This window comes from Heterocephalus glaber, unplaced genomic scaffold (assembly GCF_053883595.1).
Source record: "Heterocephalus glaber isolate CG9 unplaced genomic scaffold, H.glaber_assembly_v1.0 deba00001613, whole genome shotgun sequence".
NCBI classification, from domain to species: Eukaryota; Metazoa; Chordata; class Mammalia; order Rodentia; family Bathyergidae; genus Heterocephalus; species Heterocephalus glaber.
Window position 1 is genome coordinate 40143321 of NW_028258384.1, and position 27856 is coordinate 40171176.

General features: G+C 38.0%; 1 protein-coding gene across 9 annotated transcripts in view; it reads right to left on the minus strand.

Moving 5' to 3' along the window:
- Amot (angiomotin) overlaps nt 1-27856 on the minus strand; it is an 86331-nt gene that overhangs the window by 35611 nt on the left and 22864 nt on the right. For all 9 annotated transcript variants that reach the window (XM_021241595.2, XM_021241591.2, XM_021241593.2 and 6 more), the window contains 4 exons: nt 25246-25702; nt 19888-20032; nt 18891-18983; nt 1829-1974 (listed from right to left, as the gene is read on the minus strand). In XM_021241595.2, coding sequence (XP_021097254.1) covers nt 1829-1974; nt 18891-18983; nt 19888-20032; nt 25246-25407 — 546 coding nt within the window. In that variant the 5' untranslated portion in view covers nt 25408-25702. The remainder of the gene's footprint in view (nt 1-1828; nt 1975-18890; nt 18984-19887; nt 20033-25245; nt 25703-27856) is intronic.

Consider the following 27856-nt stretch of genomic DNA (forward strand, 5'->3'; position numbering starts at 1 on the left):
GGGAATAGGATTAATATGAGAAAATTGAAAAATAGGAACAAAATCTTTGTAAATAGGGAGGAACGGAGGGGTTGAAGGAAGGGCTGGGCAAGGGTGAAAAATAACAACCAAGAGAGACTATGTAAAGGTGCAAATTTCCAATGATGAATGTCATTATATTGTATACCTAAAATGTACCAATGATTAGAATGAATAATCAATAATGTAAAATAGGAAGAAAAGGTCCAAAGCGGTAGGGGTAGTGGGAGGGGCAGGGGAAAGGAAAGAAGGGAAAGGAAAAAATGATGAGAAATGGAAAAAATGGAAATAAAGTGTTTGTAAATAGGGAAGGGTGGAGGGCGTGAAGGGAGGGCTAGGAATGGGGAACAAATAAGAACCAAGATGCATTATATAAAGGTACAATTCCCAATGAGAAAAAACAAACAAACAAACAAACAAAAAAGAAGATACCAAGAAAATATAAACATTCTTACTGTGGGACTGGAAACAGGCAATGAATGAACGTGGGAAAGATACCTCACTTAAAATAGCCAGAATGCTATTTGGCCACTAACATTTTAATTTTGTCTTAGATTTCTAAAACATTCAACTTGTTAAGTGAAGTATATCTTTCCCCTTAAAACAATTCAGATTAGGGCCAGGGATTTAGCTCTCTGGTTGTGCCGCCTGACTCGCAAGTGCAAGGTCCTGAATTCGATCCCCGGTACAAAAAAAAAAAAAATCAGATTATCCAGAAGAATTTAATTAGATATAAAAAATTAACCAAATTACACTTTAACATCAACATTTGGCTAGAATACACTCATTTGTGGAACTGCAAAGCACCTTATAAGGTAGTTGTATCCCAGTACAATTACAACTGAGATCCAAGATTTATTAATGATAATCTAGCAGCAAAGCTCCCTATATTTTACCTAAACAGTTTATTGTTGCAGTCGAGTAGCATGTACATGGGACTGTTCAGATACATATTTATCATATGTTTAGTAGTTTGGGAGTCTTTGCATTTGTCAAGGGAAGGCTCCATCGTTGTACATAAGACTATCAAATTCATTCACATCAAATAATTATACTCTAAAAACTAGTCACCAAACCATAGTAGCTATCATAGTGCATTTTCTAGACATAAATTGCAAACTATCTCTGGGTCTTATCCTATCCCAGATCTCCCAAACCAATCTACCAAATCCAACAACAAAAAGGATAGTCATCAAGATATATTATTACTTGAAGCCGGGGATTTAGCTCAGTGGTTTCGCTGCCTGCTGCGCAAGCACAAGGACCTGAGTTCGAGCCCCAGTACCAAAAAAAAAAAAAGAAAGAAATTAGAAAAGATATATTATTACCTGTAAGTGGACTGACTTCCCACTAAGTGTGAAGAGACAACAATCATTCTAATTTCAAGATCATTGAAGGACTTTAAAAATCTGGAATCATTTTATAGTTCTTGCAAAATAAAGTTTTAAATTTCCGTAAGAACTGGGATCCATCTATCTATCTATCTATCCATCTATCTATCTATCTATCATCTACCTAGAAAGGAAGGGGGGTTGGTACATAGGAAGAACTTTGTGCATAAGGGTGATGAACTTATATGAATGAGCAAATGGTAATTGCCCCTTCACCCTAGTGATATCCTATTCTACAGCAAAAGAAAGAAATTTACAGAGAAGAAATCAAACTTCATTCACATCAGCACAGCGGTAGCTAGAAGCAGAAGACAGCACCACCCCCTTCCAATTGCCAGTTCACCACAATGGGAAGCCCTAGTGCCCTTGTTTTCCCAGCTCTCCTACCCTTGGGCTCACATGCCACCAGGAAACTATACCTCTTCTTCCATCTTCACCACCTTGGCCTGGGCATTGCTCAGGGCCTGGTCTCGGATTTCAATGTGTCGTCTTTGGTCCTCATTGGTAGAACGGGCAGTGACTAGCTCTGCTTCCAGCTTCTCCTTCTCTCGTTGGCTTTCTTTATCTGTCAAGACATGAAGTGTCAATACTGCCATCCAGGAGCTCACTCAAGAGCCTTATGTGAGCAAAACTGATAAATCAAACCTATTACTTAACAGTTCTAGTACACAGCTAAAAGAACCATGATACCCAAGAGCTGGACTCTCCTACTTTCTCTACTACTAGCTTACTGTGTAGATTCTGAAAAAGTCATGTAAAAAATTTAATGGTTGTGCAGAAGCAATAAAAATATAGATGTAAAGTATCATGAAAAATATAAAGTATTACACAAAAAAGGATGTATAACACACACACATGTCAGAAGAGAAAGTAAGCTTGTCTCAATTTTATTCCTTAAAGTTTTTCTTGTACTGGCACAAGAGTAGTTGAACCCAGCAATTTTTTTCCTTATAACAGTGTCTGAAATAGATATCAATAAAATGATATCAAATAGATAAAACCTCAAATCAAATCCTTACACATAAACATTATTTTCTTAGATCACACCTCTTCAACAACATGCCCTCTCCAGAGAAACCCTAATGCAACATTACCCTTAACTTAACCAAGTTTGTCTCAGAATCTACTTCTTTTAGGAACTCAATGCCTTTAAAAAAGAGAGTAAGATAAAATTGCAAGGCATGTTATGCTCTTTGGTATTCTTCCCTCTGTAGGATAGACTGAGTGTAGAGGAACTGTCGGCAAGACAAGGTAGAGTTAGAGGGAAAATATCAATATCAGAGGAATACAGGCAGCTATTTGACCTGAAAAAGACATTCTCTACTTGACATTCTTTTCTGCTGACTTCATAGACTAAGGCTTATTATAGTTTGAAAGTTTAGATTTTTTTTAAAGTAATCCTATATTTTCGTGTGCTAAAAATGTGTGTGTATATATATTCCACACATGTATATATACACATGTGTACCTATGTATATGTGTAATATATATGTATATGTGTGTATGTGTCTATGACTTCAAAATTGAAGAGCTTAGTGGGCAGATAATGGTCTTTCTGGCTTGGGATCTATAGAGAGCTCAGTTAAGCAGCACCTATATTATGAAGACTTGGATATAAAGAGTAGAAGAAGAAAACACAAGGATGAAACAGTAGTTAAACCTACAATTCTCAGGAGAATGAAGGAACACTGTCACAAATTAGTATTTGAATAAATTCATACAGATTTAAAAGTCATCTCTAAACAGATTTTATACTTTGGTATAGTCTTATTGTAATCTGCCCTCTTATAGTGCTTGTACCTTGTTCTAGTAACCATAGCTGATCAGAACATTTGAATATTACACCTGAAGTGATTATCACTGAATCTCAATGATGTGATTCTCAATGATCATTTAAAGATTCCATTGTTAGGTCTTGGTTTAGAAGTGTATTATTCACATTGGCCCGCAAAGAAGTCAATCCTATTAATTGAATTGTCAGGCATATTCATTGAAGGTAAGCAGAGCAATATACATAAAAGGTGAAACAGGTAAATCAGTGAAGAGTCTCATCATGCAGGATAAGTAAAATATATTAGAACTGAGTGGTAGAAAGAGCACCAGAACCAGAGGAAATTAAATAATCCTGAGGAAGTTCTTTGCAAAACTCTACTCAGATAAAATTGAACACCTGAGCTGGGCATGGTGATACACACCTCTAATCCTAGCACTCAGGAGGCTGAGAAGGCTGGTGCTAGTTTGAGGCCAGCCTGGGCTACATAAAGAGTTCAAAGCCAGCTGAACTATATAGCAAGAACCTGTCTCCAAAAAAAAAAAAATTGAACACTTGATGTAGTTTTTCTAAGAATATATAATCTGTCAAAATTTGTACTAAGAAATGATATATAAAAAATGAGATGGTGATTATCTTAGCAATGAAAAGATGTTTTAATAAATATCAGTCCTGAATCTATTCCGGATAACTTAAATAGGACCGTGATTCTAGCCCCTGCCCTACATTATTTTGTTAACTTTGAACACATCAGTAAATCCAACTGCCTTGTCTTGATTTCTCTTCTCTTAAAATAGAAAAAGAGGACTTCTAGGTTCTCTTCTACCTTATAAAAAACTTAGAAGTTACCACTCCATCCTAAACAAAAATCAAAATGCTAAACAAACTGAAAAACCAATGACTCTACGTGATTCATCAGAGAAGTAAGGTTATAGAACAAACCTCTGTCCTTTAAACTGGAAAGACAGGGATCAGGGATTTAGCTCAGTGGTAGAGTGTTGCCGAGCTAGCAAGCATGAGGTCCTGGGTACAGTCCTCAGCACCAAAATATTTTTTTAAAGTAACAAAACAAACCTGCAAAAACAGACCAGTAGATATAGACAATCACAATTTACCAATTTAGAAAACCATGAGAGAGCAGTAAACAGCAGCAAATCAGGCTCTCTGAGATTTGGAATTCAGACTCTGTAATATAACAACTTGGAGAAAAAAAAAGAAGGGAGGTAGATTCCCTTGACCCAGGAAGGATCTAAAGGGAGAATTGAAACCCACAGGGAAAATGAAGAGACAGACCTCAATGCAGCAAAAGGAGGTGGCAAACTGCACTTTCTTCTTGACTCCTGGCTCACGAAATGAGAGAGGAGGCCCCAGTCTACAAAGACACAGTGGAGTTGGGTGATCAGTGGCATCCACATAGTGGAACAGAGTAGTAGATGCTGTGAGCTCCAACAGTTGGTGAGTGACACCATTCCAAGCATTCCATAGAGAGAGTGCTTGGCCAGATGCCATTTTATGGAAGAGCCAACTGAACCCAGGGCTCAGAGCATCTATTTGTTGGCTTCCTCTCAGGGCTCCCGGGGACTGGGTGAGAGACAATTGTGGGAGACATTCAGGGTCAGGGAGCCAAAGTCAGGCCCGCAAGAGACACCTAGAATGTAGTAGGCCAAACAACTCCCACTCCAGCCCCACAAACACAGGCCAGGATCAGCCTGAACTTCTGTGGAGTTGTAATTACCAGAATCGGCACCCTACTCTACTTCTACTGCAGGCTTGCTGGGATTATCCAGCACCCCCACTCTAATCCTACTACAGGCATACTGTGATCAGCCAGCAAGGATCTGGGCTCTGTCTGCCTCTTTTGTCTAGCAGAGACAGTGGAGGCACAGCCTGAATTCAACACTACCACAAAACTGTAAAACCCGGAAGATAACCACAGGCTTAAAATCACAGAGAAATCACTTTTTTTTACTCTTTGCTTTTTTTCCTTGATTGTTTTTGTTTGTTCATGAGTGTGAACATTGTTTTTAGATTCTTTTGTTTAGTACTTGTTTTCATTTTTTCTTCTTTCTTTCCTTCCTGTCTTCATCAGTTTCCCAAAGCATGGGGAATCTTCCTTTCTCCTTCAGCCTTGCTTCTAATCAGTTTCTCTGCTTTATTTTTCTATTATTTACACTTATCCCATTTAAATTTTGTCCCCCGAGGGTAAAAATACTATTGAGGGGATATTTACTGTATATAATTTTCTGATTTATTTTAGATTTTGTTATATAACTATAAAATCTCATACTTATATTTAAAGGTGGCAAATTAACAGATACAACATTTTGTGATTTTCTACACTGTACTTGATACTATTGTGATTACTGATTATACTACTTTAGACAAAGTAACATAGTTATTGTGATCCATTGTTCTTCCTTCTATGCCAATTCTGAGATGGTCTGGGAATCATAAAAAAATGCCACAGTCCAATACCAGAGAACTGAGAGCTAGCCCAAATAGGCAGCAACTTCTCATCCTTAACAAGTTGAAAAGGCAGGATCTTGGGAGAGACTAAAAAGCCAAAAGCTAGCTACACCAAGAAGACATCTTTGAAAAGTAGTTATTTCCTAAGGAGGTCTCAATACTAGTAATAAAGCTATATACCATAAACAATTTACAAGCATCAATGTAGAAAACAAATTTTTAAAAATAGAAAATGAGAACACATGGAAGCAAGGTGCAACCCCAGACCTCTAGCTCACCCAAGGCAAATTCAGGGGACACTGAGATGAAAGAAATCAAAAGCCACCTAACTGAACTTTCTAAAATGGTAGCAGGGGACAGACAAGGCAGATAAATAAGGCTCCAGAAAAAAATCAGAAATAATTTCACACAAAACTAAAGATATGATGACCATAATGAAGGCTATGTTTAGCAAATCTAGAGTAGATACAGATTTTTTTTAAAAAAAGAGGAGTTTAGGAAAGTGATGGAACATTGAATGCCAAAATAAGAAAGAACTGGATTCCATGAAACATATTCAAACAGATATTTAGGAGATTAAAAATTCAATTGAAAGTATACACAGCAGGGCTGGGGACTTAGCTCAGTGGTGCCGCTGCCTGCCTTACAACTGCAAGGTCCTGGGTTCGATCCCCGGTACAAAACAACAACAACAACAACAACAACAAAACGAAAGTATACACAGCAGAATCAACCAATGTGAGGAAAGAATATCAGATCCAGAAGACAGGTCTGCGGTTAGAGATCATCAAATGAAAGACTTCTTAAAAACAGCAAGGGACCATGAAAAATCAATCTAATAGCTGTTGGATGATGCAAAGAATAACATAAGATTGATTGAAATCAATTAAAAAGCAGAAGATAGCACAAACAAAAAACCTGTTTAGGGCTTGGGATTTAACTCAGTTGCACCATGCCTACCTCACAAGTGCAAGGTTGTGGGTTCGATACCAAGTACAAAAAAAAAAAAAAAAAACCTGTTCACCAAAGTAATAGCAGAAAACTTCCTAAGCATGGAAAAATAATTTGACATACAGAGAATCGGGGCATCCAATTATCCATGATTAGAAAAAACGACACCAAGGTATATAACAGTCAAAATTCCAGAAATGTAATACAAAAACAGAATATTAAAAACTGTTAAAGAAAAGAAACAAATCACCTATAAAGAAAGGTCCACGAGAATCACAATAGACTTCTCAACACAAACACTTAGGTCAAGGAGAGGTTGGAGTAAAGTATTTCAAGCCCTAAAAGAAAACAATCTCCAACCCAGAGTGATGTACCCCACAAAACTATCTTTCAAAACTGACAGAGAAATAAGGTACTTCCATGATAAAGAACACCTGAAAAATTCATAACCAACAAACCAGCACACCAAAAAGTTCTGAAAGATATTCTACAAAAAGACAACTATAGCCAGGGATTTAGCTCAGTGGTTCTGCTGCCTGCCTCACAAGCACAAGGTCCCAAGTTCGATCCCTGGTACAAAAAAAAAAAAAAAAGACAACTGTTCCGTGAAACCCAATGGAATGAAGCCACCAGGCTAGTCAAACAAACAGAGGGGAAAGAAAAGGAACCAACAAAAGGAAAATAATATGACAAGGATAAGTCAATACATACCAGTTATAACCATCAATATAAATGGCCTCAATTCACCAATCAAAAGAAACAGCCTGGCAGAATGGACCAAGAAAAAGGCCCAACAATATACTGCATACAAGAAACACATTTAACTCAAAAAGAAATTCATAGACTGAAAGTCAAAGGGTGGAAAACAATAATCCATGCAACAGGAACCTAGAAAAAAGCATGAGTGGCTATTCCATTTGCAACCAAAGTGGATTTCAAGCCAAGACTCATCAGGAGGACAAAGAAAGTCATTACATACTTGGTAAGGGAAGTATCCAAGAGGAAGAGATAATAATCATAAATATATATTCCACAAGTACCTGTGTACCCAACTGCATAAAACAAACAATAATGGACATGAAAAATCAAATAAGCACTAATACAATTGTAATGGAGTAGCTCAATACCTCACTGTCACAAACAGATCAATTACATTAAAAAATCAACAAAGAAATACCAGAGCTGAACCAAACTTTTGAACAAGTGGACTTAGTCAATGTCTACAGAGTGTTCCACCCATAACAAAAGAAAATACTTTCTTCTCAGATGCACATGGGACTGTCTCAAAATAATAGACTACATACTAGCTCACACAACATGCTTAAATTAATACAAAGGAAGTGAAATTATCCCATACATACTGTCAGATCATAGTGATATGAAATTGCAAATCAATGGAAAAAGAAAAAACAAAAACTGCATGAAATTATGGATATTAAATAACACCCTCCTGAACAACCAATAGGTCACAGGTGAAATTAAAAAAAAAGGAATTGAACAGTTTCTACAATTAAACAATAATGCCAACACAACATACTGAAACATATGGGATACAAGGAAAACAGGAGAATTTATAGAGCTGAATCTCCACATTAGAAAAACAGGGGGAGCTCAAATAAATAACCTAATGTTGAACGTCAAGCATATAGAAAAAGAAGAGCAGGTTAAACTGAGAGCACATATGAGGGAGGAAATTATAAAGATCAGAGCAGAAATTAATCCCACTGAGACTAAAAACACAATACAAAGAATTAATGAATCAAAGAATTGGTTCTTTGAAAGATTACATAAAATTGATAAACCCTTAACCAACCTTATCAAAAAAAGAAAAGAATAGACTCAAATTCATGCAATTAGGAATGAAAAGGGTGAAATCACAATGGATCCTGTGGAAATCAAGGTCATCAATACCTACTTCAAGAACCTGTACTCTAATAAGTTGTAAAACACAGAAGAAATGGAGAGATTCCTAGATACATATGAATTATCAAAGCTGAATCATGATGGTATAAAAATTCAAAATAACCCAATACCAGTCAATAAAATAAAAAATGTAATTAAAAACATACCAACAAAGAAAAGACCAGGTGCTGATGGCTTCACAGCTGAATTCTACAAGAAATTTAGAGAAGATCTAAAACCATTACTCTTCAAAGTTTTTAATGAAACTGAAAGAGAAGCAATACTCCCCAAATCATTCCTGGAAGCAAATTTTACCCTGATACCAAAACCAGAGACTGATCCAATCAAAAAGGAGAATTTCAGGACAATCTCCCTAATGAACACAGATGCAGAAACCCTCACAATACTGGCACACAGCACGCAGCAAATTGTCAAGAAGATTATACACCATGACCAAGTAGGAATCATCCAAGGGTGTAGGGATGAGTAACATACGAAAATCAAAAAATGTAATACACCATATCAACACAACCAAAGACAAAAATCACATGATCATGTCAATAGACCCAGAAAAAGCATTTGACATAGTCCAATACCCATTCATTATAAAATTCCTAGAGAAAATTGGAAGAGATGATCTTCATCTCAATCAGAAAAAAGCTATCTATGAGGAACCAACAACCAACATCATACCAACTGGTCAAAAACTGAAAGCTTTCACTCTAAAATTAGGAAAAAGATAAGTATACCCAATATCACCACTCCTATTCAATATAGTTCTGGAAACATTAGCTAGAGCAATTAGACAAGAGAAAGAGATAAAAAGAATAAAGATAGAAAGGACAATGTTAAATTATCATTATTTGCCAATGACACAATTCTTTACATAGAAGACCCCAAGAGACTTCTTGATTTAATTACAAAATTCAGTCACGTAGCTGGATACAAAGTCAACACTCAAAATCAATAGCATTACTCTACACACATAAAAAACTCATTAAGAGAGAAATTAGGAAAACAATATCATTCACAATAGCACCAAAAAGTGAAATACTTAGGAATCAATCTAGAAAAGGAAGTAAAAGATTTTTACATTGAAAATTACAGTACCTTGAAAAAGATCAAAGAGTATATTAGAAAATGGAAAGATATCCCTTGTTCTTGGGTAGGAAGAACCAACATAGTGAAAATGGACATACTCCCAAAAATTGTTATACAGATTTAATGCCATCCCAATCAAAATACCATTAACATGCCTCACAGAGCTAAAGAAAATATTCCTAAAATTCGTTTGGAACCAGAAGAGTCCTAGAATTGCAAAAAACAATTCTAGGCAACAAGGACAAAGAAGGGGAGAACACAATCCTTGACTTGAAATTATACTACAGAGCTACTGTCATAAAAACAGCATGTTACTGACAAACAAAAGAGCTGAGAAGAAAAGCAACAGATTAGAAGATGCAGAAACAACCCCAAATGCTCTCGGCAACCTTATCTTTGACAAAGGGGCCAAACAGCTTCACTGGAAGAAAGACAGCCTCTTTGATAAATGGTACTGGAATCACTGGCTTTCTACACGCTGAAGACTAAAATTAGACCCATGTCTCTCATGATGCACTAAACTAAAATCAAAATGGATCAAAGATATAAATATTAAAACAGAAATATTAAATCTGCTGGAAGAGAGAATAGGTAGAACTCTTGAAGACATAGGTGTAGGCAGAGTTCATGAACAAAACCCCAATCAGAAGCGAAATACTACAAAGAAACTACAACTGGGATCTCATCTTATTAAAAAGCTTTTGCACAGCAAAGAAATAACAAACAGAATAAAAAGGCAACCCACAGAGTTGAAAAAATTTTAGCCAGTTGTCCCTCAAACAAAGGGCTACTGCCTAGAACATATAAAGAAATGAAAATAATCAGGACCCTCCAAATTTAAAGTCCTAATATAAAGATGGTTATCTGAGATGAATATACCATTCTCAGATGAATAAGTACAAACCGCAAATAAATGTATGAAAAAATGTTCAACATCACTGGTCATTTGAGAGATAGAAATTAAAACAATGCAGAGATTCTATCTCATTCCAGAAAAAATGGTTATTATCAAGAAATCAACCAGTAACACATGCTGACAAGGCTGTGGGGAAAAGGGAACCTTTCTCCATTGTTAGTGGGAGTGTAGACTGGTGCAACAACTATAGAAATCAGTGTGGGGATTCCTCAAAAAATGAGGATTACAGGTCCCATTGGACCCAGCTATTCTCCTTCTAGGCATCTTCCTGAAAGAGTTAAAAACATCATACCACAGTGACATATGCATGTGATATGTACCCATGTTTATACCAGCATAATTTGTAATAGGTAAATCTTGGAAACATCCCATATGCCCAGTAACAGATGAATGAATAAAGAAAATGTGATATTTATATACCATGAAGTACTACTCTGCCATAAAAAAGAATAAATGAGTCAATTTAAGTAAATGGATACACGTCAAGACCATAACATTAAGTGAAATTAATTGGACACACATGTAAATATCACATTGTCTCTCTGGTAAAAAAATGAAAGTGCAAATAAGGACCAAAATGTATAACAGATATTGTGAAATATGAAGAAATTGTTCAAAAGAAAAGAGGAGGTAGGGAGGGGGGTAAGAAAGGAAGCAAAAAGATAAAAATGAGAAAAGAATGATAAAATGGAAACAAAGCTCTGTAAATAAGGAGGGGCTTGAGGAAGGAGTGAAGAATGGGAAAAAAAGAGGAATCAAGATGTATCATGTACAGGTACAAATTCCCTATGATGAATGTGATCATTATGTAATCTAAATTATACCAATAAAATTTTTAAAAAATAAAAGCAATACAATGAATCAAAGAGGTGGCTCTTTGAAAAATTAAATAAAATAAAAATCCCTTAGTGAAGCTTATCAAAAAAATAAAAGACTCAAATTCATGCAATTAGGAATGAAAAGGGTGAAATCACAATGGATCCTGCAGAAATCCAGAAGATCCATAGTATCTACTTAGAGAGCCTGTAGTCCAATGAGACGGAAAACACAGAAGAAATAGACAAATTCCTAGATACACATGAATTATCAAAGCTGAATCAAGAAGATATAAAAATTCTAAATAACCTAATATCAGCCAATGAAATCCAAGAAGTAATTTCAAAACTACCAACAAAGTAAAGCCCAGGTCCTGATGGATTCACCACTGAATTCTATAAGAAATTAGAGAAAATCTAATCCCACTATGCCCCAAACTCTTTAATGAAATTGAAAGGGAGGCAATATTCCCAAAGTCATTCCTGGAAGCAAGCATTACTCTGATACCAAAACCAGAGAAGGATCCAACCAGAAAAGAGAACTACAGACCAACATCCCTAATGAACATAAATGCAAAAATCCTCAATAAGATACTCACAAACACAATGCAGAAGATCAACAAGAAGATTATACACCCTAACCAAGTAGGATTCATACCAGGGATGCACAGATGGTTCAACATATGTAAATCAATAAATGTAATACAACCCATTAACAGAACCAAGGACAAACCACATGATTATCTCAATAGGCACAGAAAAAGCCTTTGGCATAGTCCAACATAAATTAATGATAAAAACTCTACAGCAAATTGGAATAGATGGTCTTTATCTCAATCTGATAAAAGCCGTCTATGATAAACCAACAACCAACATCATACTAAATAGTCAAAACCTAAAAGCTTTCACTCTAAAATCAGGAACAATACAAGCACATCCACTATCACCACTCCTATTTAATATAGTTCTGGAAACATTAGCTAGAGCAATTAGACAACAGAAAGAAATACAAGGAATAAGAATAAGAAGAATTTAAATGATCATTATTCGGAGATGACATGATACACTACATAGACTATCAAAAGATTCCTAGATTTAATGACTGAATTTAGTAGTGTAGCTGGAGACATAGTCAACATTCAAAAATCAATAGTGTTCCTGTACACAAATAACAAACTCAATGAGAGAGAAATTAGGGAAACAATACCTTTCAATATAGCATCAAGAAAAATGAAATACTTAAGAATCAATCTAATGAAGAAAGTAAAGATCTTTACATAACAGAAAATGGAAAGATATCCCTTGCTCTCAAATAGGAAGAACCAATGAAGTGAAAATAGCCATACTCCAAAAACTGTATACCGATTTAATGCCATCCTAATCAAAATACAAACAACATGCCTCACAGAATTAGAGAAAACAAGTTGGAAATTCATTTGGAACCAGAAGAGACCTAGAACAGTGAAAGCAATTCTGGTCAACAAAGTCAAGGCAGGGGGCGTCACAATCCCTGAGCTGACATTATACTACAAAGCTAGTCATAAAAACATCATGGTACTGGCAAAACAACAGACTTGAGGATCATTGGAACAGATTAGAAGATACTGAAACAACTCCAAACACACTCAGCTACATTATCTTTGAAAAAGATGTCAAACACCTTCACTGGAAGAAAGACAGCCTCTTTAATAAATGGTGCTGGAATAACTAGCTTTCCACATGCCAAAGACTAAAACTAGACCCATGTCTCTCAGGATGCACTAAACTAAAATCAAAATGGATCAAAGATCAAAATATTGAAAGAAACACTAAATCTGCTGAAAGATAAAATAAATAGAAATGTTGAAGACTTAGGTATAGGCAAAGACTTTTTGAACAAAATGCTGATCACATAGGAAATATCACAAAGAATAAATGACTGATCTTATCATATTAAAAAGCTTTTGCACAGCAAAAGAAACCAGCAACAGAGTGAAAAGGCAACCTACAGAGTAGGAAAAAAATTTTGTCAACTGTTCCTCAGACAAAGGATTAATATCTAGAATATATAAAGAACTCAAAAAAATCAGACCCCTCAAATTTAAAGACCCAGTCCAAAAATGGGCATCTGAAATGAATAGACACTTCTCAGGTGAGTAAGTAGAAACATCAAATAAATGTATAAAAAAATCATCAACATCACTGGTCATTTGAGAGATGTAAATTAAAATAACACTGAAATTTCATCTCACTCCAGAAAGAATGGCTAACATCAAGAAATCAAAATACGAAATAGGAAGAAAAGGGGCAAAGGGGAAGGGGAAGTGAGAGGGGTAGGGGAAAGGAAAGAAGGGAATGGAATTAATAGGAGAAAATGAAAAAATGGAAGCAAAGTCTTTGTAAATAGAGAGGGATGGAGGGGTTGAAGGGAGGGCAGGGGAATGGGGAAAAATATGAACCAAGAGAGACTATGTAAAGATACAAATTTCCAATGTTGAATATCATTATATTGCATACCTAAAATGTATCAATAAAATTAATTTGAAAAAAGAAAAAGAAATAAAGCAATAACTAATGCTGGCAACGCTGTGGGGAGAAAGGAATCCTTCTCCACTTTTGGTGGAATTGCAAATTGGTACAACCAATGTGGAAATCAGTATGGAGATTGCTCAAAAAACTAAAACTCAATGTTCCAGTTGTCCCAGCTATTCCCCATCTTAGTACTTCCTGAAAGAGTTAGAAGCACCATACCACAGTGATATATGCATATCCATGTTTATAGTAGCACAATTTGTAATAAGTACATCTTGAAAACAGCCCAGATGCCCATTACCTGATGAATGAATAAAGAATATGTGGGGTTTTTATAGAATACAGTACTACTCTACCATAAAGAAAGATAAACTGGAGATATTTTTAGGTAAATGGATGTACCTTGGCATCATAATTTTAAGTGAAATAAATCAGACTTACATGTTTTTACAACACATTGTTACTCTTGTGTGAGAAACTGAAAGGGTAAATAAGAACCAAAATGTATTATAGATAGTGGGAAGTAAGAAGAAAATATTCAAATGGGAAGGGGAACAAGGTAGGGGGGTAGGGGAAAGGAAAGAAGAGAAAAGCACACACAATAAAAGAGAATAGAAAAACAAAAATGGAAACAAAGCATTTGAAAATAAGGAGAGCAAAAAAGGTTGGAGGAAGGGGATGCACAGGTACAAATTCCCTGTGATGATTATTATGTATATCAAAAGAGTACCAATTAAATTAATTTTAAAAAAAGAAATCCATGAGCAAAAACTTCAGTGGAACTGCTAATAGGGTAGGAAATCCTAAACTGTGACTGATGAACTGATAACTCAAAAGGTACCACAATCATAATGAAGCTGCAATGGTTTTTTGAGTTTTACCTACAGGAGCTCAACCAGCTTCTCATAGTTAAAGATGAGAGAAATATCTTCTTTTATTATTAGCAGGGGGAGGGGCAAAGTAGCCATTATGAAATATGCCAGTGCATTCTGTTCTTAACAAGGCTTACCCTCAGGAGAATTTTTTTTTTTGAGACAGGGTCTCGCTATGTAGTTCAGGCTTGCCTTGAACTCACTGTGTAGCCCAGGCTGGCCTTGAACTTATGGTGATCATCCTCCCTCAGCCTCCTGAGTGATTATAGGCATGTACCACCATGCCTGACTCTCAAGAGAAATTATTTAACTAGAGCCTAACCTACTGGATTTTTTTCCAGATCATAACTATCCTAGGTGAAGGGAATTATTCAACTCTAGCCTGCTCAAACCTTCCACATGAGAGAAGGAAATACCTACCTCTAGCCTTCTCTGGCTATTTTATATGACGTTAAAGTGGGAAGAAAACTGAGGGGTACTAGTGAAATCCACAGTCCACAGGTCCACTAATCATAGGACTAGAGAACACTTCCCTCCCCCCTACACCTTAGTGCCACACCAGAGAAGAGTACTATTCTCAGAACATCCATACAAGGCATGTGACATTCAAATACCTGTATACCACAGCTCCTCTTAGCCTATGCATCATGTCAGACATCCAACAACAACAACAACAACAACAACAACAAATGATAAGACATGCTAAAAGGTGAAACACACAGTTTGAAAAGACAGAGAAAGCCACCAGAATTAGACTCAGGATGCTGGAATTATCACATCATGAATTTAGAACAACTCTGACTGATACACTAAGGGTTTTAATGAAGTAGACAGCACCCAAAAATAAATGAGTAATAAAAATAGAAAAGATGGAAATGCTAAGAAAGAATAAAAACTGCTAGATATTAAAACAGAGGTAACAATATCATCTTATTTAACCACATATTATTTATTAAGAATCAAATGAGACAATGAATTTATAGAAATGAAAAAAACATTCTAAAGCATAATGAAAACCAAAGGAACTTACCTCGTAAAGAGGATGATGATCATCACCATAATTAATGATCAGAGGGAATCTGTAGCTTCAAAATATGCCTGTTACTGATGTGTGACATTCTTTATACTAGTTTTTGGAACGAGAAGTTTGAGACTTAAAATCTCATAAAATTAGCAATTCTGTATTCCTGAATCTAGGATTACATTATAGCTACTGGGAACCATGACATGTGGAGTTATGTCCCTTGCCTTCCTAACCAGGCAGACCTCACACCAAAAACTCAAACATGCAGTTCTGGTTTGGATTTGGAAGTCAAGCAAGCACCATTCTTCTTGAGATTTTGAACCTTAAGGCTATAGGAGAAGCTTCCATAAGGCAGCTTCACTCTCCTTCCCACTGCGACTTTCCATATATCAGTCTGAATAGATGCACTTTGGAAAGAAAGGTTTTTGCAAACTATCAAAGGATAATAGTTCTTCAGACAAACAAACAAACAAAAAACCCTCAATCTTCCTATGTTTCTTTTTAGATAAGTCAGGATGAGATTTTTGATCCCTGGATAAGCAGGGTCAGTGCCTCCTTGTAAGCCTGAAGCAGCCATAAGTAGACAGACTTTTGATCGCCAGCATCTCTTGAGAATAAGGAATCACCTGGGCATGGTGTTGCACACCTATAATCCAAGCCCTCTGGGAAGTTAAGGCAGGAGAATTACAAGTTTGAGCCCAGCTTGAGGCACTTAGTGACTTAGCAAAATCTTTCAAAGTAATAAAAGGATGGGAAGGGGTGTTAACTCAGTGCAAAAGTCCTGGGTTCAATACCCAATACTGGGTGGGGGGAGCATAAGGGATCAAAGTCTCAGGGGGATAGGAAATGAGGTAAGATAAAAGAAATAAAGATAAAAAAGAGACAAGGAAAGTGATAATTTTAAAGTTATGTTTTTAGGAAAAACTGCACTTTCGGGACACAAACATACGAGGTTACAATGTCTTTTTCCATTCTGGGGAACACACTCCAAAAAAGTGTCTTAAAAATACAATAAGCCTATAAATTGAGCCTGTGCTTTCCTCTCAGACTTCCATCTTCAAGGAAGCAGCACTATTAAGTAGGTAGCATATCTCTAAACATCAAACACATACAAATGGTTCACATTCTAACCTACCCCAACAAATAGGTGGCCTGTTAGATAGTAAGAATATAAATCCTAGGTCATCCATCTTGAGAACATCTCAAAATCACAGAAAAACTCCCAGTCCTGACTGTAATGCAACTCTCTCTTGAGATCCTGCACTCTATTCTATGTGTAATTCTTTAATTCTAATAAATCTTTCTAATGTCTCTCACGGATGCATCCTGTAATTCTCTTCTGTGATGTATATCAGTGAACCTACATCCTATTCCATGAGTAGGAGAGATGACATGGCTGTCTCCTCTTCACAGGACATCCTTGGGCCCTGAACATTTGTTAAAGGGTTACCACATACCATGTATTTTACTAATTTAATTTTCAGAACAGTCATTCAGGGCAAGTATTATTTTCTTCTCTATTTTACATAAAAGGAAACAGACTTGGAGATATGACTAACTTGCACAAAGTTCCACAAATGGTAAATAAAAAGTAGAATCCATACTTAAGCCCAATATATTCTATCCACTTTTCTACTACATCTGTCAGCCTTCTGGGTTGAGTTGGTTTGGTCTCTAAGCTAGCTGGAGCACACTCCCCACAGAGGCTTTCCAGAAGGGCTTTTTTTCCTCTTACCACAGTTCCAACCAATCAGGGCTCTGTGAATGTCCAAAGGCAAAAAGGGGGAGAGGAGTCCAAGATTCATACCTAGTTCTAGAGCTATTTGATAGTCTTTCACATTGCTATTAATGTGGTTTGATCTAGTAAATTACAACATTTTATAAACCCATAGCAGAGCTCCTAGAACACCTGAAATATCTTCTCTATACAGAGAAAAGTACAAACGAACAGGTCTGAGGCATGAATCCATATGTTTTGTTTGTTCTGTTTTGTTCTGGGAGGCTGCCACCCTCTTTCTGCCACCAAACAAGCTTCCAGGGTAACTGTGACAGCACAAAAGCAGCTTTACAAATCACCCTAGGCACTGATGACACCAGAAAAACAACATTCCTTGCTCTAAGACTATTGACAAAGAAACAAGAGGCTAGGGAAAAGAGAAAGAAAAATTCTGTTCTGAAACCGGAGCATAACAGAGCAACCCAGTCAGGGAGGAAAATATTGTAAGTAAGGATTAAACAGCCTTATAAAAGCTGACTGGAAGCTGCATGGAATGACTTGAAAGGGTCATTGGCCCAGCAAAAATGAAAGAGACTGACAAGTCCCTACCAAGCATTAAAGCAGGAACCACAAAGTGGAGGCTGGGAGTAGGGGAAACTGAATTGAATTCAGGAATCTACAGAAATGAGGGCAGTTCTTCTGTTTCCCCCCAACTTATTCTCCCTGTGGACTCAATCCACTATGAAATTTTTATTTCTGCTTTTATTATGGCAATTGGAAAGAATTAGACATTGTCTAGCTGAGTAGAGTCCATTAGGGACAGATAAAGAAGAGGATTAATTTATTGTCACTATTCTAGGAGTATTTCCAGACAAAAGAAACACTATTACGAGACATAGATCTGCCCTGCCCCACACCCTCCAGCTCTGCAGCCAGAGTCACTAGTTCAAACCATAGCAGTGCCTTCCCTGCTCAGCTACCTTGCAACCTGCCAGTGTGCAATGAAATGATATGATACTAAGTGTTTAACTACAGGAGCCCCATGTGCATGTTAGGTATTCCAAAAACTAATAATCAGTTCTGTGGGTTCATCCCATCTCTACCAGAGCCAGCACATAGACAAGCTCTTCTATATTAAGGGAACCCCATATTCACTAAGGTTACTTCTTCAGCTAGTCATGACAACAGCAGAGATTCCAAGGAAGTTCTCTGGTTGAATATAGAGGGAGGGATTTGATGTCACTAGATGTGGTAAGCAGCTTTTTTGGCCCAAACTAAAAAGAACAGAACACCTCCAATTTCATGCTTGCGCAAGAAAAAGAAGCCCTAGATGACATTCACTGTGTCCTGATCGTTCTAGAAAAATGGGAAACCTCTTTACATGCACCACTCCCACCCACACATTCATACCTCTTCCTGAAGCTTTTGGACTTACTTTTTGCAAAGAGCTGAGAGATGGTCTTCCTGGTATCCTCAGACCCCTCATACTCCTTCTCCGCAAGCTGTTTATTGGCTGTCTCTAGACGCTCTGTGGAATTTGGAGACAATTAACTGAGCCCTAAAAACAAACTTCCAGGCACATGCTGTTTGCTCTCTAATACTGACTTTCAGCAAAACAAGACTTCTTCTTCTTGTTAAACAGGAATGGGTGACATAGACACAAGTTTGCAAATGGGAATTCCAAAGAAAAACTAGACCATGGCAGGGAAGAAGGGGGTAGGCACCTAACACTTTCACTCCTCACTGCCAAAGTCCAAGTGAAGAATTCTAACTATCAATGAAATAATCTATTCCTGAATTTATAAAGCTTTCATCAACCAGGAAAAAGAACATCACATTTATTATGAAGTCTTTAAAATCATGTAATATCAAAGCTAGAAATAGACCACGGCAACATCTAGTTGAACTCCAATTTTACAGATAAGATTAACTGAAACCCAAAGATAAAAACATAACATCCCCAATTCAATTTGAAGGTGTTGATAGTTTAAAATAGAAATATTTTTCACCATCTTCAATATTGTCAGGTGAAAGTAAAAATGAAAGGAGAGATTGAGCCTTAGAAATAATAGAGGGCACTACTATTTCAGGCTTGCAAAATCCAAAGATATGCCTCTACCAGGCATATAAAGGAAAAAAGTCTACATCAGTCGTCAGGGTGGGTGGGAATCCCAGGAAAGATTCTGCCTCATGAACTGACTAAAAGGCCAGTCAGGCATGTCCCTAAACTTACATTAAATAAGCTTGAGACCCAAATTGTACTCACACACACACACACACACAAAACAAGCCTGGGATAGGCCCTGAAAATTACTGATTCACCAATGAGTTAGACAACCTCAAAGAGCCTGATCCAGTCTTCCTCAGCTCTGTTCCTGTCACCACCTTGCAGCTGTCTGAGAAATAAAAGATAAGCCAATTAGTTCCCTCACCTCTCAGATCCCTGTTGAAGTCGTGCATCCTCCGAATCTCACCCTCCAGCTTGTTCCTCATGGCTTTTTCCAGGGCCTCTCTTTTGGAGGATGACTTTACTAGGTTCTCATATGCTTCTGAGACCCGCTGGATTTCTGTCTCCACCTTAACATAAAAAGGAAAGATGGTGGTTATAGGAGAAAGTTGATGAGGAAGATGGTCTGAAAGCAGATATGCAAAACCCCAGTGATAACTTCTCCCAGGGCTCACACATTAAGACAGCCTAACACTGTCAAAAAAGAAAAGTTTCCAGGGAGACTTCAACTGTAGTTCAGTAAGTAACTCACTGTTTCATGAGATTTCTGATGTTTGTGTATCTACACATATATGTGTGTATAGAGCCATGCACTGTGTGTATGTATAGATATACACACATATATAATTTCTGCCTTCAGAGTAGGTAAGACAGAATACACTTCCAAAAAGAAAATATACTTCATAAACAGGATTATAAATTACCTTAATTTCTGAAAAAAAATTCTTTAGCTTTGAAAACATTAATAATAATATATATATAGTATGTAGATACCTTTATTTCACAGTATCCAAAAGTTTTTCACATGCTTATATCAATTTATGCTGAGACCTGGCTAGGCAAAGACACCCCATTTTAGCAGAGAGAAAAGTTAAGCTGCCTTTCTCAAGAGCAAGTCAGCAGCAGAGACAGTCCTTAAAAACAAGCTTCAGCCTCATGTAGTATAATTTAATTCAATTTAACAAATATTTGAAGGACCAAACAGTTACAAGAGTTGGTTAAAATACTATGAGGTGTTTATATATGAATGAGAACACTGTCACTGCCCTCAAGGAGCTTTCAAACTAATCAAGTTAAAAAATACAGGGCAAGATACAGCTTTAAGAAAAGGAATAGTGGTTCAACATCACTGGTCATTCGAGAGATACAAATGAAAACAACGCTGAGATTCCTCTTTACTCCAGAAAGAATGGCTGCTATCATGAAATCAACCAATAACAAATGCTGGTGGGGTTGTGGGGAAAGAGGAACCCTGCTCCACTGCTGGTGGGAGTGTAGACTGGTGCAACCACTATGGAAATCAGTATGGAGATACCTCAAAGAACTAGGACTGGAAGTCCCATTTGTCCCCACTATTCCACTGCTAGGGATCTTCGCCAAAGAATTAAAAGAATCATACCACAGTGATATATGTGCACCCATGTTCACAGCACCACAGTTTGTGATAGCTAAAACCTGGAAACAGCCCAAATGCCCATCAACTAGAGACCGGATAAAGAACATGTGGTTTTTTTATAAAATGGAGTACTACTCAGCCATAAAAAAGGAGAAATTAGAGACATTTATAGCTAAGTGGATGCACATTGAGGCAATACTCTTAAGTGAAATAAATAGGCCACACATGTGTAAATACCGAATAGTTTCTCTGGTGTGAGAAACTGAAAGTGTAAATAAGGACTAAATGTATAATAGGTATGTGAAATAGGAAGAAAAGGGGCAAAGGGGAAGGAAGTGGGAGGGCTAAGGGAAAGGATAGAAGGGAATGGGATTAATATGAGAAAATGGAAAAATAGGAACAAAGTCTTTGTAAATAGGGAGGACTGGAGGGGTTGAAGGGAGGGCTGGGCAAGGGTGAAAAATAAGAACCAAGAGATTCTATGTAAAGGTGCAAATTTCCAATGATGAATGTCATTATATTGTATACCTAAAATGTACCAATGATTAGAATGAATAATCGATAATGTAAAATAGGAAGAAAAGGTCCAAAGGGGTAGGGGTAGTGGGAGGGGCAGGGGAAAGGAAAGAAGGGAAAGGAAAAATGATGAGAAATGGAAATAAAGTCTTTGTAAATAGGGAAGGGTGGAGGGGGTGAAGGGAGGGCTAGGAATGGGGAAAAAATAAGAACCAAGATGCATTACGTAAAGGTACAATTCCCAGTGAGAAATGTAATTGTGTTGTAGACCTACAATGTACCAATAAAAGAATTTAATAAAGTGCAAAAATAAAAAAGAAAAGGAAGCTGTTATTCCTAGTGGGGGAGGGGAGGGAGAAGAACAACTTCAGGGAGGAGGTGGCATTTGGAGTCAGATTCTGAAACCTGTGTCAGATTTCAATGGGTAGAGGTGAGGGGAAGGGTATTCTATTCTGAGTGAGCAAAGGCATTCCCAGAATGACCAGTAGTCTCATTTGGCTGGACATCATGGGGTACACAGAGGGAAGTTGGAGAGATATGGCTGCAAAGATAGATTGGAATCATCATAAAAGGGTTTTAATGCCAGGCATTTGGACTTTATCCCACAGTCAGTGGGAAACCAGTACAGATTTTAAACAGAAATACATGATTAGAGTTGTGTTTTATGACACTGATGCAAATCTCATAAAATGGAAAAAAAAACAAACAAAAAAAAGCCAAAGACAAAGGATCTTATCCCAAATCCACTAGAATCAGGAAGAAAACAAGAAAGTGGACTCCAGAGTCTTTCTGTAATGAGTATAGCTTCATTGCACATGTAATAACCATGGAGATTATTTGCATATAATTTGTATAATACAAATAAACCCCATGGCCTGCAGCCATTCTGCAGTCCTTCTCAGTTTTCCACTATCCTCCTTAACAAAGCTCAGGGTACTTTGTTAGGCGAAACATCAGGGCCCCAGTGGGAAATTGGAGAGAAAGGTAGGGTTACCAGACAACTCAGATTGAACCTGCCTCCATCTCTAAAATCCTGCCTGAGACAGGACTGCCTAAAAACAAAGAGGCTTATACCACTGAAAAGAGCAGACTTGAAAGTGTTTTTCTCCTTACAGATGGCACCAAGATAGCAGCACAGAAGGTGAAAACTGGTGAATGGCATTTAGAGACAAGATCTGCAAAGCCTGTGCCTAATGAAGCTTTTCTCATGAAATTCAAGTGCTAGGCAGAGAAAGTAAACATTTTCATTTGAAACAGCAGGGCTGGTGTTGGTCAGCTCTGGGCAGCCTTGAAGGAGTGATTCTTCCTAGTTCCTCACAGAATGCCACACCTGGAAGGCAGGCCCTTTACTCAAGGTGTTCAGACTGCTGTTGGAAGATCTTCTATTAATCCTTCCCTTGGTCCCTGTGGAGATACTGTACCCTTCAAAGGGGCAAGTCACACATCTGCCAGGAGAGCCTCTTCCAGGAAAGAACTCACAGCAGGGCATGTTGTGGTTTGGATCTGGAGTGTCTCCCCAAAGTTCCATGTGCTTGGAGGCAGGGCTCCAGGAAGGTGACTGGATTATAGAGTCACTACAGTTAAAAAGCTGTTAGGAGGTGGGACCTGGTTAGTGATGGGTCACTGGGGCCTGATACAGAAGGGGTAATCTCCCTCCTGGTCTCTTCTCTTTTCTTTCTGCTTCCTGGCTACCATGACATGAGCCGCTTGACTGAAACCTAGAGGCAAAATAACCTCTCCTCCTTTGAGTTGTGGATATTGGGTATTATGTCTTAGGGACAAGAAAGTGACTAAGATGGGGCAAAGCCACTGACTTGCTTTAGGTGATGGCAGGGACAGGAGAGAGGGAGGGTGTTGGTTGGTTTCCAGACCTACTCTGTCTCCTTATTATACTCATGTGCTTCAGGGGAATTTTTCCAGAATCATCTAGTATCTACCTTATTCTCCCCATTTTCCTTTCCCTCTTCCCCCTTATCTGTCTCTGTCCTCCACCTTGATATTGGTTTGACCTCTACTTCTGACACTCAGACTGTGCCAATTACACTTATCTGAACCATCTTTCCACATCCCAGGGAACAAGTAACAACAACAAACAGCAACAAAAAATACTATTCTGCTTTTCTTGTCAACACCCCACCACAAACATACCCAAATCACCAGGAGTTCTCTGGCAAAAAGGTCCTATAGAAGATTTGCATTCATCTTTCAGTGACTGCATCAAAGATGGGCCAGGGGCCACTCTGAATTAAAGAGTTTGCAGAAGGACTTCAACTGTTAACCTAATCAGCCAAACTGGATTTCTGGTGTACAGACAGAATTAATTAATTGCATCAATGTGATGTGGGGCATAGTTAGCATGAAAGGAGGCAGAGAATGGGGTGAATCCAGAGAGAAAGAGCTCTTATTCCACTTCAACAGCCCCCATCCAGATTTGGGGAAATTGGGATTGGGGAAGTTTTTTTGCTACATGAAAATAATTAGGCAAGAATAAACCCCCTCTCCCTTAGGATTGAGATCTGGTGCTTGCAAATTCTTAGTCTCATTTGGGCCCCTGAAATTTCCACTCCTAGTGTCTCCTGAGGACAGCTACTAAACAAGGCAACTGCCCCTCCCTCGCACACCTTCAGCCTCACCTCCCTGAAGAGTGCACAGTGTAAGGATATCATGCCACACAAGCTCCACTGACAAAAGCTGCAAAGTGGCTGCCAAAGGCATAGCCTTATTCACCAAACAGCCACTGGAGGCCAAGAGCTAAGTAAGGTTCCTAGTTTGGGGCATTCAAGAGCTAAAATCTCAGCTGCAGAAGAGGGAGAGGCCCAAGGAAGAATGTGCACTGGGACACACACTTCTTTTTCTACTTCCTCAGCCCCGGGCTGTCACCTGTTACACAGCTGTGATGCTAAGCTCCCCCCCCCCCACCGCCCCATACACCAGAGAAAGAGAGCAGATGTTGAATCTGAGTTGCAGGAAAGGACCAAAGCAAAAAGGGGGAAGGGGGAAAGTGTTGAACAAGTTACTAGGAGAACTCCCAGTAGGAAGAGAACTCTCAGCCTTTCCCAGAACAAAGCAGGGCAGGCTCTAACTGCAGCTGATGAGATTTTTCTAGGAACTATGAACTATGGTTTTATATTTCAGCTTCAAATTCATATTGGGGAAAACATAATCAAGACAAAAAGCCTTCAAATGCTGGCAGGTTCTTCACTGATACAGGCATCACCAGTATTCTTAACCTTATGAAGTGGTATCCCTGCTCCTTTTGGAATTCTAGAACAATCAATTGTGTTTTCTTAAGAACTATGGTAACCATGCCAGGGATTAGCTCAGTAGTTCCGCTGCCTGCCTCGCAAGTGCAAGGTCCCAAGTTCGATCCCTGGTACCAAAAAAAAAACAAAAAAAACAAAACAAAAAACTATGGTAACCAGAAAACTAATAATTCCTTTTCTCTTAGTATAAACATAAAACTGTGACTTCTCCTAAAGAGACAAGCAGAAGATTTTTCCAAAGTTTTAAGCATATCCAGCCTTCAGACACAAAAGCCCTAAAGACATGCCTATATGTAATACACCCCTTCACAACTGGAAACTTTTATGTGGATATTAAGTCCCACTAGTAAGATTTTAAGGGGGCCCTAAAGTCCTCCAAGAGGCTCACCTTCTGCAGTCTCGCCACCTTCTCATAGCATCCTTCCAACTCCTGACGCAAATTTCGGTTCTCATCTGAGAGGATCTCAACCATCTGCTGGGCTCTGGAGACAATGGCAAAAGGGTCAGCTGCCATTGGCTGGTAAGAAGCAGACTGCTGGGTCCGAGGCATAGCTGAATAGGCTTCTCCTGGCTGCTGCTGCTGTTGCTGCTGACTCAGGCCTGGTTGGGAGAGACGGTAATGATCCCCCTGGTGAGCCTGATTAGGTAGAAAATGCTGCTGGGGCCTAGGCAGGTGGACTGAGTGGTCTCCCTGGTTTGAGACCAAGGGATGCTGGGCAGGAGACAGTCTAGTAGATGGTGGAGACTGCAGCAAGGGCAAGGAACCCCCAGACGTCAAGGAAGAAGTAGGGCTGTGAGGCTGTGAGCTCCTGGCTGACAATGGCAATGAGATGTCCTGCGTTGGCCTGGAAAACATGAAGGGCAGACTCTGGTTAAGTTCTCTCCTGATGTACTGTAGAACAAGAAAGTGACACATGGAGGCTTCTGGTGCCCCCAGGACACCTGCCAAATGAGCAGGCAGAGATAGACTACAAGATCCCTGCAAAGATCTCTGTAGTTCTTTCCTGGCCCAACCTTCCATGACTCTGCCTGATGGACAGAGGTGTGATTCCATGGAGGTTTAAACCAGATGACTTCTAAACCAAATGAAAATCCAAAGGATGTATGGATCTATATTCATTGCTCAAGCCTAAGTATTTCAAGCAATTTTTTAATAAGGTAATTTTCACGTCATTTTCTTAAATGAAACCTAGTGTTAGAAATAACATTATGTATGTGGTCCATCAAACATAAAGACTTCAGATTTAGAATATATGTTTCATTTATCCAGAGAGGGCATGGAAAACAAACAGCTATCACAACTGTCTTTATCTTCCTATCTGCAACTGCCTTTGAGAATTCATATATTCATTTAAAAACATTAAATAGACCAAATATACTAAGGAGGAAAAGGCAGGAGGATTGGGAGTTCAAGAACAGCTTGGCAACTTTCTAAGACCATATCTCAAAATAAAATAAAATAAAATAAAATAAAATAAAATAAAATAAAATAAAATAAAATGGCTGGGCATGTAGAATCCAGTATTCTCTGGGTTCAACTCCCATCACTACCAGAAGAAAACCCACAAAATAATTATTATTCATTGCAGTTACTGATGATTTAATGGTGCCCATTAGTAGTAACAATACCAAAACTTGGAGGAGTTTATGGGCAATAATATTATCCTATTTTTGATGTACTGGATCACAAATATAAGGACTGGAAAGGCATTAAAGAAATTATGTCACCCAACTCTATCACTGTACAAGGAGAAATTAAGGCTCAGAGAAGGGAAGTGGTTTGCTGAATATTAGAGTAAGTTAATGCACTGGTTCCTATGCACTGATATTCAGAACCCTAGCATACTGCTTATAGAAAATTCCAGAAGGAGAACTCTGGTACTTTAATATGGCTCTCCCTTCTTTAGTATTTAATTATGAGGTACACAATACTAAAATCTGGGTATAAATAATTTGTACATGATGCCTATTAGCCAGTAAGGGAAACAGAGTATGTGGAAGGATCACTTTCCACTATCACCACTACCATATCAGGAAGAATATTTGTCAGTGCACACTGAAGACAAAAAGCTTGTTCACCCTCCCCTCAGTCCATGCCCAACTAACCTAATATGCTCCCAAAGCCTGTGGATACTTGTCCTACACTTCACATTTCTCAATGCAGGGAGGGATGATGGCTAAGAATATGGGATTTAGATCCCAACAGGGAGAGTCTGGACACCATTTGTACTACTTAGTAGCTATGCAACCTTTCAAATTACTTAACCTGCAAGAATCTGTTCCTTTCTAGAGGTTGCAAAATGAATTGCAAAATACTGGGGTCTTCACATTTTTAGCTCAATAAGAATTACAGCCTCTTATCTATCTCCCAGTGAGACAGTCTGACCTTGTTATCATGTTACTTATGGGATACCCTTTGTGCTACTTTGCATAAATTTCATGGTGGAACTGGGACAAATCACCAGAAGCAATTAACTTTTAACTGGCATTTAGATGCTAAAGCATATGCCTCTCCCCACATTCCAGTTATCATTATTATCCCTACCAAAGCTCCTCAATATAATGGCTTTTTACAGCTACAAAATCATTCCAAACACTTGTGTTCCCTGTTTAAAGACCAACTAGGTTGTTAAATGAATTGGTCGCTAAATGAGAAATTGTATATAGTATGTACATTATAATATTCACAACAAAGAAATGGTCAAAGGAAATGCCAATTTGATGACTTTGCTTTTATTTGCATAACTCTTATAGTCAGTACTGTAATGTATAACAGAACATAAAACTACAGTACTGTACCTTATAGTAACATCAGCAAAAATTACAGTACTGTATAAATAAAGTATGCCATACAAAAAAAAGACATTGGGACTATATAAACAAGATGCACAGAACTGTACAAAAAATAAAGATGGGTTATTAGTCTGTGCAGAGAGTTTTAAGTCTGAACAGTGCACTTCGGTCTTAAGTCCAAACTGTTGTTAAACAGGTAGGTTGTT